Source organism: Drosophila sechellia, chromosome X (assembly GCF_004382195.2).
Source record: "Drosophila sechellia strain sech25 chromosome X, ASM438219v1, whole genome shotgun sequence".
Classification (NCBI taxonomy): Eukaryota; Metazoa; Arthropoda; class Insecta; order Diptera; family Drosophilidae; genus Drosophila; species Drosophila sechellia.
Window position 1 is genome coordinate 13,217,061 of NC_045954.1, and position 15,764 is coordinate 13,232,824.

A 15,764-nucleotide genomic window follows, 5' to 3' on the forward strand; every position below is an offset into this window, starting at 1 on the left:
TAACACTTAGCGAACGCACCCACCCTGTACGTCGCCTAGGTACTCAACCCAAAACCAATTCCCGCTTGGCAACACTGCGCGCAGTGCATAAACAACAAGAAAGAAGAAGGCGGTCAGCGGAGAGAAAAATCGAAGTTGCGCATTGCGTTAGTATTGGTGTCTCGCCGTGTGCATGTGACAGCAAGTGCAGTTAGTTTCTAACTGTAATCGTTTTAGGGATTTGAGATGGCACTCAAAGAGTAGATCTTGCTGCGAATCGGACACAAAATTGCATCTCCCGTCGTTGGTCTGCGCGATTTAGCATCCGGAGGCTGCGGCTAGCCCGCTGCGCTACACCCGCCGCACCACCACGCCCTCACTTCGCCCACAAATGGAGGAGTCGGTTCCGCCAAGCAATCCGTCTCCGGTTGCGTCACGTGGCCGCGGACGTGGTCGCCCGCCGAAAGTGACGAACACGCCCCCGCACATCAATCCAGCGATGAAGAGCGCCGATGCAGGGGCATCGCCCACGCCGCCGGAGGATCAGGATTCCGGACAGAGCGAGTGCCGGCGGAGTTCGCGCAAGAAAATCATCAAGTTTGATGTCCGGGATTTGCTGAACAAGAACCGCAAGGCGCACAAAATTCAGATCGAGGCACGCATCGACTCGAATCCTAGTATCGGCCAGTTCCAGTCGGGCACAATTGCAGCATCCACATCCATGTCAACAGCAACAGCATTAGCCGCATCTGCATCCTCAGCCGCGACCGTGAACCGTTTGTTCTCCATGTTCGAGATGAGCCACCAATCGTTGCCGCTACCACCACCGCCGCCACCCGCTCTCGAGATCTTCGCCAAGCCAAGGCCCACACAGAGTCTGATTGTGGCCCAGGTGACCAGTGAACCATCGGCTGCTGGTGGCGGACAACCCGTGCAGACGATGGCCGGCCTGTCGCTGTTGACACCGCGCAAGCGGGGTCGTCCCCGTAAGAGTCAACAAGCGGATGCGGCCATTATTCCAACGGTCATTGTGCCCAGTTGCTCCGATTCCGATACGAACTCCACCAGCACGACCACATCCAACATGAGCAGTGACAGCGGCGATCTTCCTGGCTTTCCCATACGGAAACCCAAGTCCAAGTTGCGCGTCTCACTCAAACGCTTGAAACTGTGCGGACGGCTGGAGTCCTCCGATTCGGGGAACTCGCCATCGTCTTCTTCGCCAGAGGTTGAGCCACCAGCACTCCAGGATGAGAACGCCATGGATGAGCGGCCAAAGCAGGAGCATAACCTGACCCGAATAGTCGTTGCCGAGGAAAACTCCGATTCCGACTCTCAGATCATATTCATTGAGATCGAAACGGAGAGCCCCAAGGGACAGGAGGAGCAGGAAGAGGAACGGCCAGTCGAGGTGGAACCACAAGATCTGATTGACATCGACATGGAGCTGGCCAAGCAGAAACCCACTCCCGACCCGGAAGAAGATCTAGATGAGATTATGGTGGAGGTTCTCAGTGGGCCACCCAGTCTCTGGTCAGCGGACGATGAAGCCGAGGAGGAGGAGGATGCGACAGTTCAGAGAGCCACTCCACCGGAAAAAGAGCCTGCAGCAGATTCCTCCTCTTCAGCTCCACGCCGCAGCAGACGGTCAGCGCCGTTGAGTGGCAGCAGTCGCCAGGGGAAGACTCTCGAGGAGACTTTCGCCGAGATAGCCGCTGAGAGCAGCAAGCAGATCCTGGAGGCGGAGGAATCACAGGATCAGGAGGAGGAGCACATACTGATAGATCTCATCGAAGACACGTTAAGTGAGCCAGAGGTTACGTCGTCCGTGTCGCCCACTATCGAACACATGGTGGTGGAAGAAGTCGTAGTCGAAGAGAACCAGTTGGTGGATGAAGCGGATGTAATCCTTGATTCCAAGCAGGAATTTGTCATTAACAAAGTATTTTCAGAGTCTGACAAGATTGCTGTAAGCTTGAACAAAGACATTTGCGAGCCAAAAGTGGAAACTAAAGATACGCGGGGCGAAGTGGTCCCAAGGCCAGAATTGGTCACCGAAGATGTTTATATTACACAAGCAATTGCTGCAACTTTAGAAAAATCATCCCTAGCAACAGAACTAACTACGGAAATCAATGCAAAAACAAAACTATCCATAGATGTCGTAATAGAGCCGCCACTGAAAGATGAAGCCGATCGGAAGCCAACGGAGGTAGAACTGCCCGAATCGAAGCCAGCAGTAAACATTCCAAAGTCTGACCGAACTTTATTAGCCGAAGTGGAAACGAAGCCGTCTCCACTTGTGCAGCCAGAATTTGACACCCTAGGAAAAGTAAGTGGAACGGTACTATCACAATCGTCACTGTCAACAGAAGAAAAGTCGAACGAAAATATAGACACCACTGCATTGAAGACTGAGGCAGCGAAAGAGGATAGACCACCGGTCGCTCCGGAAGACGAGACATCGAATAATTCGGAAGAACCAAATTCTTTGCTAGAAGACTTCGAAATCAACCAGGAACAAGAGCAGAATATACTAGCTGATGATGAGATGGTGAAGTGCAACGATCAAAAGGAGCAAAAGAAAACACCGTTGCCAGAGATGAAGGAGCGCAAGAAACCACTCGCAGGAGATGTGTCCAAAAAGGAGAAGGTAATGGAAAAACCGGCCAGGTCCTCGCCAGCAATTGCGGATAAAAAAGTACGTGCAGGTGAAATAGATAAGAAAGTCGTAAAATCCACAAAAGGGACTGTTCCAGAAAAGAAAATGGATACGAAAAAATCTTTTCCAGCCGTTACTCCTGGTAAGCAAAAAGAGAGTGGAAAATCTGCAAAGGAAGCCATTTTGAAGAAGGAGACTGAAAAGGATAAGTTGTCATCCACTCAAACACTGGATAAAAAGGGAAAAGATACTGCCCAATGGCCACCTAAAGCGTTACAAGAATGTGCACCGTCAGTGATCTCGAAATCAACATCGAATCAATCCGCACCCAAAGAGGAACTACATGCAGCAAAGAAAACCCTTACCGACAATTCAACATCAGCAGTTCTCAAGGCCAAAGAGAAGGCCGTGTCCGGTTTCGTTGAGTGCGATGCCATGTTTAAGGCAATGGATTTGGCCAACGCCCAGTTACGTCTCGAGGAGAAGAACAAGAAAAAGCAGAAGAAGGTGCCGCCCAAGGTAGAGGCACCGCCAAAGGTAGACCCACCCACCGCCGTGGCTGTTCCTGGGCAGAAAAAGTCGCTGGCTGGTAAGACCAGCTTGCGCAGGAACACCGTTTACGAAGACTCACCAAAACTGGAGAGGAACAGTTCTCCCGGCTCCGATTCCGCTCAAGCAAACACTTCGGCTGGCAAGTTGAAGCCATCGAAGCCCAAAAAGAAGATTAATCCGCGACGCAGCACGATATGTGAGGCAGCTAAGGATCTCAGATCGAGCTCGAGTAGCAGCACACCCACTAGGGAGGTGGCCGCCAGCTCGCCAATTTCCACCTCATCGGATTCCTCTTCGAAGCGAAACGGATCCAACAGAACCACGTCTGATCTGGCCGGTGGCTCGAAGTTGGACCAAAGACGGTACACCATCTGCGAGGATCGTCAATCCGAGACCGCCATACCAGTACCGCTGACCAAGCGCCGCTTCTCGATGCACCCCAAGGCATCTGCGAATCCGCTGCACGACACCCTTCTTCAAACGGCGGGCAAGAAGCGGGGGCGAAAGGAAGGCAAAGAGCCGCTGAGCCGGCAGAATTCACTGGACTCCAGTTCGAGTGCCTCCCAAGGAGTACCGAAAAAGAAGGCCCAAAAGTCTGCTGAAGTTCTAAATACGGCGCTCTTGGAAACTGAGTCGTCCGAGTCCACTTCATCGGGAAGCAAAATGAGCCGCTGGGATGTTCAAACCTCTCCCGAACTGGAGGCTACCAATCCGTTCGGCGATATTGCTAAGTTTATCGAGGACGGCGTGAATCTTCTCAAGCGCGACAAGGTGGATGAAGAACAACGGAAGGAGGGGCAGGATGAAGTGAAGCGAGAAGCCGATCCCGAGGAGGATGAATTCGCGCAACGGGTGGCTAATATGGAGACCCCGGCCACAACGCCTACCCCATCGCCCACGCAATCGAGTCCGGAGGACTCAGCATCCACCACGACTGCTCTCAAGGCGTTGGAGACCAGCGGAGGCGTGCGCCGCTCCCATCGGATCAAGCAGAAGCCGCAGGGACAACGCGCTAGCCAGGGCAGAGGTGTGGCCAGCATGGCGCTGGCACCAATCAGCATGGACGAGCAGCTGGCCGAGCTGGCCAACATCGAGGCCATCAACGAGCAGTTTCTGCGCAGCGAGGGCCTGAACACTTTCCAGTTACTAAAGGAAAACTTCTATCGTTGTGCCAGGCAGGTGAGTATCGGTTGGGTGTGCCATCCACACTAGAACTCCATCCATACCGTAATTTCTGTGCTTCAGGTGAGCCAAGAGAATGCCGAGATGCAATGCGATTGCTTTCTCACTGGCGACGAGGAGGCGCAGGGTCATCTAAGCTGCGGCGCCGGCTGCATAAATCGAATGCTGATGATCGAGTGCGGGCCACTGTGCTCAAATGGCGCGCGGTGCACCAACAAGCGCTTCCAGCAGCACCAGTGCTGGCCATGTCGCGTTTTCCGCACGGAGAAGAAGGGATGCGGCATCACGGCGGAACTGCTAATACCGCCGGGTGAATTTATCATGGAGTATGTGGGAGAGGTGATCGATAGCGAGGAGTTCGAGCGCCGACAGCATCTGTACTCGAAGGATCGCAATCGTCACTACTATTTCATGGCCCTGCGAGGAGAAGCCGTCATCGACGCCACCTCCAAGGGTAACATCTCGCGGTACATCAACCACAGTTGTGATCCCAATGCCGAGACGCAGAAGTGGACGGTCAACGGAGAGTTACGCATTGGATTCTTCAGCGTGAAGCCCATTCAACCCGGCGAGGAGATTACCTTCGATTACCAGTATCTGAGATATGGCCGAGATGCCCAGCGTTGCTACTGCGAGGCAACCAACTGCAGGGGTTGGATTGGAGGTGAGCCGGACTCGGATGAGGGCGAGCAACTGGATGAGGAAAGCGACAGCGATGCTGAGATGGACGAGGAGGAGCTGGAAGCCGAGCCGGAGGAGGGCCAGCCGCGCAAGACAGCCAAGGCAAAGGCGAAGTCGAAACTCAAGGCGAAGCTACCTTTGGCCACCAGTCGCAAGCGCAAAGAACAGTCCAAGCCCAAGGATCGCGAGTACAAAGCCGGCCGCTGGCTGAAGCCCTCTGCTGCCGGGTCATCATCATCGGCCGAGAAGGCCCCAAAGAAGCCGAAGGTCAACAAATTCCAGGCAATGCTCGAGGATCCCGATGTGGTGGAGGAACTCTCGCTGCTGAGGCGCGGCGGGCTGAAGAACCAGCAGGACACGCTGCGCTTCTCGCGTTGCTTGGTTCGTGCCAAACTGCTCAAGACGCGTCTGGGACTCTTGCGTGTGCTTACTCATGGAGAGCTACCATGTCGCCGGCTTTTCCTGGACTATCACGGCTTGAGGTTGCTACATGCCTGGATAAGCGAGAATGGCAATGATGAACAGCTGAGAGAAGCCCTGCTGGACACCCTCGAATCACTGCCCATCCCGAATCGCACCATGCTAAGTGATAGTCGCGTATACCAGAATGTCCAACTGTGGAGCAACAGTCTGGAGCAGCAGCAAGCTGTGGTGCCGGAACCGAAGCAGGCGGCTCTTCACAAACGGATGGTAGCCCTGCTCCAAAAATGGCAAGCTCTGCCGGAGATCTTCCGCATCCCTAAGCGCGAACGAATCGAGCAGATGAAGGAGCACGAACGTGAGGCGGATCGCCAGCAAAAGCATGTCTATGCCAGCACCGCTCTGGAGGATCAGCGCGAGCGGGAGAGCAGCAACGATCGCTTCAGGCAGGACCGTTTCCGTCGGGACACTACGGGCAGTCGAATAGGCAAACCCACCCGCATGACCGGAAACAATACCATATGCACGATAACCACCCAGCAAAAGGGCAGCAACGGAGCCACGGACGGAATGGCCGGGAACGATAATCGCCGCAGATCTGACATGGGACCCTCGTCCGAGCAAAAGCGTACGCTGTCCAAGGAGCTACGGCGCAGTCTGTTTGAGAGGAAGGTGGCTCTGGATGAGGCTGAGAGGCGCGTGTGCACCGAGGACCGGCTCGAGCACGAGCTGCGCTGCGAGTTCTTTGGCGCTGATATCAACACGGATCCCAAGCAGTTGCCCTTTTACCAAAAAACGGACACTAACGAGTGGTTTAACAGCGACGACATGCCCGTACCGGCACCGCCGCGCACAGGACTGTTGACGAAGGCGCTGCTATCACCCGATATCGATATTGGCCAGGGTGCACCTGATGTCGAGTATAAACTGCCGCCTGGAGTGGATCCCCTGCCGCCCGCTTGGAACTGGCAGGTGACGAGCGACGGTGACATCTACTACTACAATCTGCGACAGCGCATATCGCAATGGGAGCCACCCAGTCCAGAACAGCGCCTTCAGACGCTGCTGGAGGAGAATTCCACGCAGCAGCCGCTGCATGAGCTTCAAATCGAACCCGCGGTCCTGGAAAACGAGCTCATTCAGATCGACACGGACTACGTGGGCTCGCTCAGTACCAAGTCCCTGGCGCAGTATATAGAGGCCAAGGTGCGGGAGCGTCGTGAGCTGCGTCGCGGTAAACTGGTCTCCATCCGACTGATAAGTCCACGACGTGATGAGGATCGTCTGTACAATCAGTTGGAGTCCCGGAAGTACAAGGAGAACAAGGAGAAAATCCGGCGACGCAAGGAGCTCTACCGACGACGCAAGCTCGAGGCCCTACCGGATGCGATTGACGATATTCCTGTTCCTGGCCAAGCACTGCCTATTCAGCCCTACTTGTACTCCTCCGACGAGGAAGAAACTAAAGTCCCAGCGATGGAAGAGCCCGCCGCCAGGGAGGAGCAGCAGGATTCACTGAACATGGCACCGAGCACCAGTCATGCCGCCATGGCGGCTCTGGTCAAGGTAGTGACCCAGCCGAACGGACTGGGGGCGGCTGGCAAGCGTAAGCTACCGATGCCACCGAATGTTTCGATGAAGAAGCATCGCCAGGAACAAAAGAACAAGAAGAGCAAGAGGTGAGTCTGAGTTTGGTTGGTTGCTATACTGTTGGGCTTATTCTAATTACCTGTGTGCTATCAGTTCCCAGAGTCCCCTGACCGCCGCCAGTGCACGCGAGGCCCACGAGAAGTTCCGCTTTGAGATCAGCGGGCATGTGGCCAATTTCCTGCGTCCGTATCGCAAGGAGAGCTGCCAGCTGGGTCGGATCACCACTGATGAGGACTACAAGTTCCTGGTTAATAGGGTGAGTTGTGAACATTCGTTTCTTGCTGCGCATTTCATTTATCCCGATTCGCTTTCCCCAAACAGCTAAGCTATCATATTACCACCAAGGAGATGCGGTACTGCGAGGTCAGCGGGAATCCCCTGTCCTGTACGGAGTCCGTGAAGCACAAGTCCTACGACTTCGTCAACCAGTACATGCGGCAGAAGGGGCTCGTCTACCGGAGGCCGGCGGAAAAGGAATAGCAAATCGAGCAATTGTGTTCTTCTGCGGCAGCAGATATCGAACCCGAACCAAATCACACACGGAACTAAAACTTTACTTTAGCTTTAGATACGAATTTAGTTAAGTACATTCGAACCCTAGGATGCGATCTACCCCTCGAAGTGGGTAGCGTTTTAAGTGTGGACAGCCAAACTGTACAGTTAATGAAATAGCGTGAGATGTAAGTGGAAAAAATCCACAATTCTGTTTGTTTCGTAAAATTGCTTATAATTTCTAATAAATTCGCATATTCATTATCATTTTCTTTGACATTTACACCAGCTGACAAACAATAAATAAAACAACATAAAATGTTGTGTAATTCTCGTTTTATGGTGATTTCGGTAGCAAGGAATATAAAATAATTAACATGGAAAGAAAAGAGATGGAATGTTAGTTATGTAAGTGATTCCAATAAGAAAACTGCTTGCGCGCAAAACTGCTTACTTCACAAACCGTACATCTGAGTACTGTACTAAAATGTTATCCTTGGCTTGGTGCTTTCCAAGTTTTGTACTAAAATGATTAGGGTCAACAGTTAATCATATTGTGCAGTTAACTACTTGCCTGTTACCAACATGCAGCAAAGGCGCAAGTCCAAACTGCTTGGCCACTTGGCGCGCATTTTGATTATTCATTCAAACATTTATTGTATTCATTTTGTAAAAATATTCATATTTAGGAAATTAAATAATGAAACTATTAACTTTAAATTTATCAAAATGTTATCGAATAAAAGCATCTTTTGTGTTCTACTTGCTCAACTAAACTTCGCATCGTTTCGCAAAATACTTCATTTATTCATAATTTATTGAGTTGGATTTAATGTGAAAAACACAATTGCATACGTATTGTTGATCTAATTTTTTCCTGCATTTAAGGAGCGCTTTTCGGTTATTAACAATTCGCCATCAGATCGAAAAAAATCACTCCATCTCTGTGGGCGGTCGTATCTCCCGGTGGCAATCTCTGTTGGGCAGTGGACGCGATGGGAGGAATGTGGCCAAAAGCCACGGGTGAGTGGGGCATGCAAATCTCGGGGTTTTCGTGTGGGGTGGGTGGAGAGGGGGGGTTGGCGTTTGTGGCGGACGTCGATGTGGCAAATTAACCGCACAAAGCGGTGGCAATATGGTGAGCGAGCGAACACGTGACTTGGAGCATTAAGCAATTTGCCGGACGGATTGTTGGTTCTGTTCATTGAGCGCCTAAGCAATTGAATTAGCCTTTACCCTTTGGACAACAGGGATCCCGATCTCTGACGCTTCTCTACGGCGATTGGAGTGCACTGGCAGAAATTGCCAATAGTTTAAAATGGATGAGCATTTTCGAGGAAGGTTTTTTAATTAATTTTATTTTTTATCACAAGTTGAGTTACTTTGTCTGTCAACAAAAATCTATAATATAATTGTTTAAATTGATTAAAATAAACAAGACTTTACAGTATATCCCTTAAAATGTTTAAATAGTAAGTACTCAGAATGGTTTGAGTGCAATGGGCAGCAGGAACAACAAGTCAAATGTAATTGCCAGCAGCCTGACCTCTTGACCCATCAACACCGCCCCCGCTGGCTCCCTTGCCACCTTGCCCCCTTGCCTCTTGCCCCTTTGCCCCCATGCCCCTTTGTCAATTTGGCCCCCTGGACATGCAATAAACGCATGCGAGTGCCAACGAGCTTACAGTTTCGATTATGGCCAGCAGACTTTGGGCCAACAGCTTCAGGGACAACTTACCGCCTTGAGTTGATTTGAGTGGCCAGGAGAGGAAGAGGGCAGTAGGCGGACTTTTGAGATGCTCAAATATATTTATAAGATACATAAACACATCTGTAATATGTGTAATGTGGTAAGCATTTTCCATGTTCCAGCATTTATCAAGTTTAAAAGTACCACATTACATTCTGAATCCGTAAGTTCAGCTTAATAGAATATTATTAAAAGATGAGAGGTTCAAGTTTCTCAGCTATCCTTTGCTAAATTCAAATCGCTTCAATTTTCAAACAAAATAAATCATAAAAATTTTCGCAACAGCAAGTGAAATAAATCCATTGACAGCAGAATGCTTGTCCGATTGAAATTCGCATTAATTAAATTACCTCACAAGCAATTGCCCCCGGATATCTGAATGTTAACTATTTGAAAATTAATGCGAAAGTGTTTGGGTGGAGAAGTCGACTTGACTCGAGTTAATGGCGGGGGTGCGATGCATCGTGACCTGTCACTCGTTGACATATTGACTCATCAATTGCAGGCTAACAGCTTTGACAATACTCAAACGGCAATGACAACTGCCAACCCCAAGACGACTCCGCAAACCCACCAACTGTCGGCAAGGGGACCAAAAACTCAGCTCCCGGACACTCGGAAAAATCAGTACACTTTTTTGACAACAAATTACACGATTATTGGCTGAAAAAACCATAATAATGATCCAAATATGGAATGTTATACCTCGTTGAGCTTGAAATTAAATTCCCAATCGATTGGCATTCAAATTTGGAAGCATAAATTTTTGACTATTTTCGCAAATTTTAATGATGTTACCCCTTATCGAAAATGCAAAAATTTACACAAAAACTAATTTTTGGCAATCCGCTAAAAAGTGATAGGACTAGTTAGCATTGGTAATAAGCTGCCCAAAACAGTTTTTATTTTATCTATTGGACCATTTTTAGCAAAGTTATGCTAAATATTCCATCAAACTTTTGGAAAGAAGTAGTTTAATTGAATTTTCGTATTAAAATAATTGGTTTTTTAGCGATAACTTTAATAATAATTGTCTGAAAATGAAATGCCACATCTCGTTGAGTTCGTATTTAAATTTCCCATCGAACTGTATTCAAAAATGGAAACACTATTTTTTTCACATTTTTTGCAAATTTTGATGATTTTACCCCTTACTAAAAATGCAAAAATATGGCCAAAAAATATTTTTTCGAAGTCCGCCAAAAAGTGATACTGGTCGTTTGCATGATTAACGAGCTGTACAAAAAAGTCAACCTTTTAACTATATGATCATTTTTGTCCAATAAATGGCAAAAACCTCCATTTTACATAGGGATTTTTCTTAAAGTCGTTTTCGGATTTTTTCCCTAAGTTTCCAATCGGATGGTATGCCAAAGAAAGAATTTTATTTATTGCTAATTTTTATATTTTGTAGCCAATTTTTGAATCATTTTTAGCCAAGTTATGATATGGTGAAATCTCTCTAAATGGGAAGTTTCATAGACTCGTTTAAAAGGAAATCTGCTAGCCGATTTTTTCGAGTGTATGCCAATGGGTGACTGAGCATATGGAGTCGGGGCGACCATTATTCCATTGGCCACTGTAGTGGAAGAAGTGAAATTTTAATGTTAATGAACATCATTTTTCTCTGTTTACTTGCGCTTGTGTGAAGTGTCGCAAATAAATTCATTAAAGTGACATTTTTCTATTTTAATGAACAGCACTCACCGAAAAAAAAAACGCGCGGGAAATGGACATCCAAGAAATGAATACAAATAACGCCGGGCATTATGTTGTCAAATTGAGAAATGAATTACGGTCTATTTATGAAAATCATCAGCGCAGGATTATCGTAATCGCCGCTTGGCATCGGTGCAGAAAGTTTTGGCACTCATTCATTCGTGCAATTTGCAAATTTCACCTTATCGGCCAATAAATAGCCGGCTGTTTGACACTTTCAGTCGAGATGCTATCGACGCTTTTAGCCATTACAAAGTGAATTTATCCGTTGCGACTCTGTGAGCGATTGTAATTGTTAAGCGTATCGTTGTGCTGTGCCATCGATGAACTTTTAATTGCTCGCCTCTTGCGCACAATTAATTTTTGCCCGCTCCTGGTCATTTCTACTCGCATCAATTCATTGGTCATTTCAAAAAATTTATGGAAAAAGTGTTGGAAAAGAAGCGCACACACAGGTGGGATTTTCAACTCATTTTTGCAATAATATTAAACATAGGAGCTGCTCAGTGATATCAATTTATAAGATTTGCTAATGGCTACTTTAATATAGTTTCAATCTGCAGGACACTGAATGTTGTTACCTTCAACATTCATCTGCCATGATACTACATATTTAAGTTTTCATTGGTTTATTTTTATTTTTTGCGAAAAGTGAAAGGAAAATGAGTGCAGCTGAAGGAAGAGCCCACATTTCATGTGCTACATGTGTGTGTGTGTGTGTGTGCTTTTGACAAACATTAACATATCACTTTACAGCACAGATAATGTGGCACACACACACATGCATACTTCTCTGGCAGATCCTGCTCCTTGTGGTTCTTCAGCTCCTTTCCTTTGGTGCCTTCAGTGCCTCCGCCAGCTGATGGGCTTACCCAATTATGAAACATTAAAAATACGCGCATATAAATCGCTTCATTTTTATGCGCAATTACGCGGGGGAGACAGTAACCTTGGCTTCCCATTTTCATTTTCATTTTCATTTTCAGTCCCATGCCCATTCCCATCTGCCACTCGCACTCTTCCCTGGCCATCCGCACATTTAGCGCCCTCCAGCGCCCAGCTCCTCGCAGCTTTCTCTTCACTCAAGACGACTCCTGATTCTGATGCTCCCCAATCCGCTGCTCCTGGCAGCTGCTTCAGATTCAGCTCCTCCTTTGGCTGCTGATAATGGCTGAATGACACTATCGAAAATGACAGAAGTACAAGGGACAAGCTTACCGTCACTAATGAGTTTTATTTGGAATGGCACGTATAGTACAAAAATAATTGTTTAACTTAAAGATGATTTAATAGTTTTCTAAATCAAAAATATATCTTGAGATACAAACAGTAGAAGGCCTTCAAGTTATAAGTTCCTTTATAATAATATATGGATATATATAGATATAAAAATATTTAAAAAAATATATTCAATAAGTAATATGGTAAACAATGAATAACAATAAATGCGGCCAGTGTCTGTTAGTCAACCTTGGAGCTCCCAGTGCCTCATTCTTCCTTGCTTTGTGCCGTTTGCGCTACTCAATTAAGTTAATTCCCGTTTGCATAAGCTGGTGGGGGTTGGGGGTAGGGGTGGTGTTTTTCCCACCCCCCACTCTGATGCGCATTTTCCGGGCTCGCAGTCATGTATTTTTTATTTATTTTGATTTAAAGCGATTTTCGGCACGTCTGCAGCCTCAACCACTCAACCGTGTGCACTTCTGGGTGGCCTCGAAAAGTGTCAGGCCTAGACGACAGCCAACACCAAGGGCTAAAATAAAACTTAAATACAAAAGCGTTAAAAATTCAGCTGGCAAAAAAATTCGAAAAATATAAAAAAAAAAACCCAAAAAAAATAGAAGAGAATGTGAAGAACTCAAGTTGAGTACGGTCGTGGCTGTGGTAACCAAACTTTCACCGGAAGTGGGCCAATAAAAAGTACCAAGATCTACAGCCACCGAATGCCCCCAGTCGCCAGTTCACTTTGCCTAATGCGATTATGCGGGTCTGGAATGTAGGCCCTTTGTCCTTGCTTAGAGAGGAGACAAGGACATGGTCCTCAAATTATTATAATCAAAATAAGCTGACTGCTGATCTCGGAAATCTTTCCGTCTTTGTGTCTAAAAATAAATGGATAGCCAGTGGTTTTGTAAACAAATGATGGTGTCAAATATTCGTAAATTACTATTAATAATAAATAAAATATTCGAAATAATATTCAAGAATAGCAAGTGCATATGCAAACTCAACTTCACATATAATTTGAATTTAAGTGCCAGTTATAAGTTACAAAAATCTTCATAATAGACTCCAACTTTTTCTCAATTTTAATAACCATCTCTAATCGCGAAAAAGTAACTTTCCGTAAAGGACTGATCCTTCCAGCCTCCGTTTTTTTTTTTTTTTTGAGCCGTAATGTGATTTGCAGGCTGGCAAACCAAGAAAAAAGGGAAATATTTTCACTAAAATGAAAAGAAGTCACCGACCGACCGGCCAGAGATAAAATGAGGAAAGTCCACGTCGAGTTCGGAGCTGATTATCTTGCCGCGCTGACAGCGGACTTACTGGCCAGTGGCAAGTGGAATGTGGCAAGTGGCAAGTGGGAGCAGTTTATGGCCAGCAACTCGGTGAATCTGGGGGGACAAGACGTTAATATTATTATACGCTTTGTAAACAAATTATGAATTATGCTGGATAAATAGAAAAACTTAATAATAACTTGATTGCGGCATTTGGCGGCCTGTCTACATCCCGAGGCTCCCTTCTCCCTTCCAATCACCAGGCCAACTTATCGCCGGATCCGCTTTCTTTGCGTCTTGCGGCAATGGCTGATGGCGATATTAAATACACCGAGATAAAAAATGTATTACTTTTCTGAAAAAAGAAAATTAAGTTTTAAGGCCTATTGTTATGTGTGTTTCAAAACAGACGTATAAACTGAAAACACTCTAGTTATTATTAAATTAAAGTGTACTTAAATACAGTATCAATCTTTATACATTTTTAAGTTACAAGTGAACTAGATAGGCAAATATTCTTATTCAACTTGCGTCTCATTTCTTGCAGTGTTCGCACGGCGCTAATAGTCCAAGCATCCGAAGGAAACCCCCAAACCCCGGCGGAATAATTCAAGGTGGCCCTAATGGCTGAATGCCCAACTTGGTAGACGCCTTCCCTCGTCGTGTCCTGTCCAACCTGCTTATCCTCCTGCTCCGGATTCCCGGACCTTGGTGACCTCGTCCTTGGACGCAGATCTTTATGCATTGGCGGCACGTTAATTATGGCACGAAAATGGCCAAATTGTGCATGTTAAATACAAAATACTTACCAGACTGCGATAAACCGTTGGCACCGGGATTGGGGCGGTCGGTGAAGGGGGCGTGGCTGTGATGCTGCAACAAATGACACAGATGTGGCGGCTGGGGCAGGGAAAAAGTGGAAACAAATTGAAAAGTTTTCCACGATATAAATTTGCATTAATTTTCGGACGCTCTTTGGCCGCCTTAGCCTAGCGCTCTTCTCCAGAAAAAGACCATTCTATATGCATGCAGCACATATATATATTTATATATATACATATATACATAACGACATGGACACATAAATACCCAAAAAAAGGACGCGAGCATGCAAAAAGTAGTCGAATAGTTGAATACCCCGCTAGGGAATATGCAAAATTTAAAATATGAGAAGCATTTTTTTGGAAATAATAAATGCTGGAAATAACTTTTTTCTTCTCAGCAATTTCAGCTTTCCATTTTCTAATTTAATAATAGCCGTACTGCCCAATTTATCACTAATACTACGTAGGGCTACCCAGTAAGCACAGCGAGCATAAAAATTGCTTAAATCGAAAAAGTTTTCCTTATTTTTTTATGCGAGCTTGGGCTGCTGTTGCTGCTGCTGTTGTTTATTCAAATACCCTACCTTGGGGTATATATATTGCAAAAGGCACAACTTAAAAAATATTTAAAAATGTTTACCTAACAATACATAATATTTATTATATTAATGAAAAGGTATATTTATAAAGGCTATGTAATTGAATTCCCATATTCTTAGATATTAAAACTTGTTTAAAACTTGTACCTATATTTTTATAATATTGAACTAAGATTTAGAGCATTTAAAGTTCTCCATAAATCATATAGGCAATCTTATTTGGTGTCCACTCCTGCCGCGCGAAGAGGGTCCTTCGAGAGGGAGGGTTGGTGTTGGGGAGAAGAAAGGCTGAGGATCCTGGACGGGCATGAGGTTACCGGCGGGGGCGACAACAACACCTACAAAAAAACACAAAGGCGATAACGAAGCCGAAACTCCGAGCTGACCGTTGAATGGCGAATCCGGCTCCTTGTAAACCTACCAAAAAAAACACAGAAACAAAAAAGCCAAAGAAAATGAAGAAGTGGAAAAAATTAACAAAAAAAAAAAATACACAGCAATGCTGAAAAACAGGGGCAGCTGTTGTTATCCACCACCCGACAGCCCGGTTTTGGTTACCTTTTTGAATATTTATGAAAAATTGAAACGTTTTAGCGCTCCCGGATTTTTTGTTTTGGGTATTCCTCGGCTCTCTTCTGCTCGCTTGTTAACTAATTGTATTTTTTCTCTTGATTTTTATTATTTTTTTTGGTGGGAGCTGTTGGGAATTTTCGGGACCCACGCACACGAAAATGATTTAAGTGCGCTTCCATTAAT

At 46.4% G+C, this 15,764-nt stretch overlaps 1 protein-coding gene across 1 annotated transcript; it reads left to right on the forward strand.

The window, feature by feature from the left end:
* The first annotated feature begins 71 nt into the window (after positions 1 to 71).
* Positions 72 to 7,947, forward strand: LOC6618681 (probable histone-lysine N-methyltransferase CG1716). Its single transcript, XM_002042904.2, has 5 exons — positions 72 to 146; positions 217 to 4,372; positions 4,439 to 7,155; positions 7,220 to 7,382; positions 7,448 to 7,947. The coding sequence occupies exons 2-5, from the start codon at positions 371 to 373 to the stop codon at positions 7,604 to 7,606; spliced, it is 7,041 nt and encodes a 2,346-aa protein (XP_002042940.2). The 5' UTR covers positions 72 to 146; positions 217 to 370; the 3' UTR covers positions 7,607 to 7,947.
* Positions 7,948 to 15,764: the final 7,817 nt, after the last annotated feature.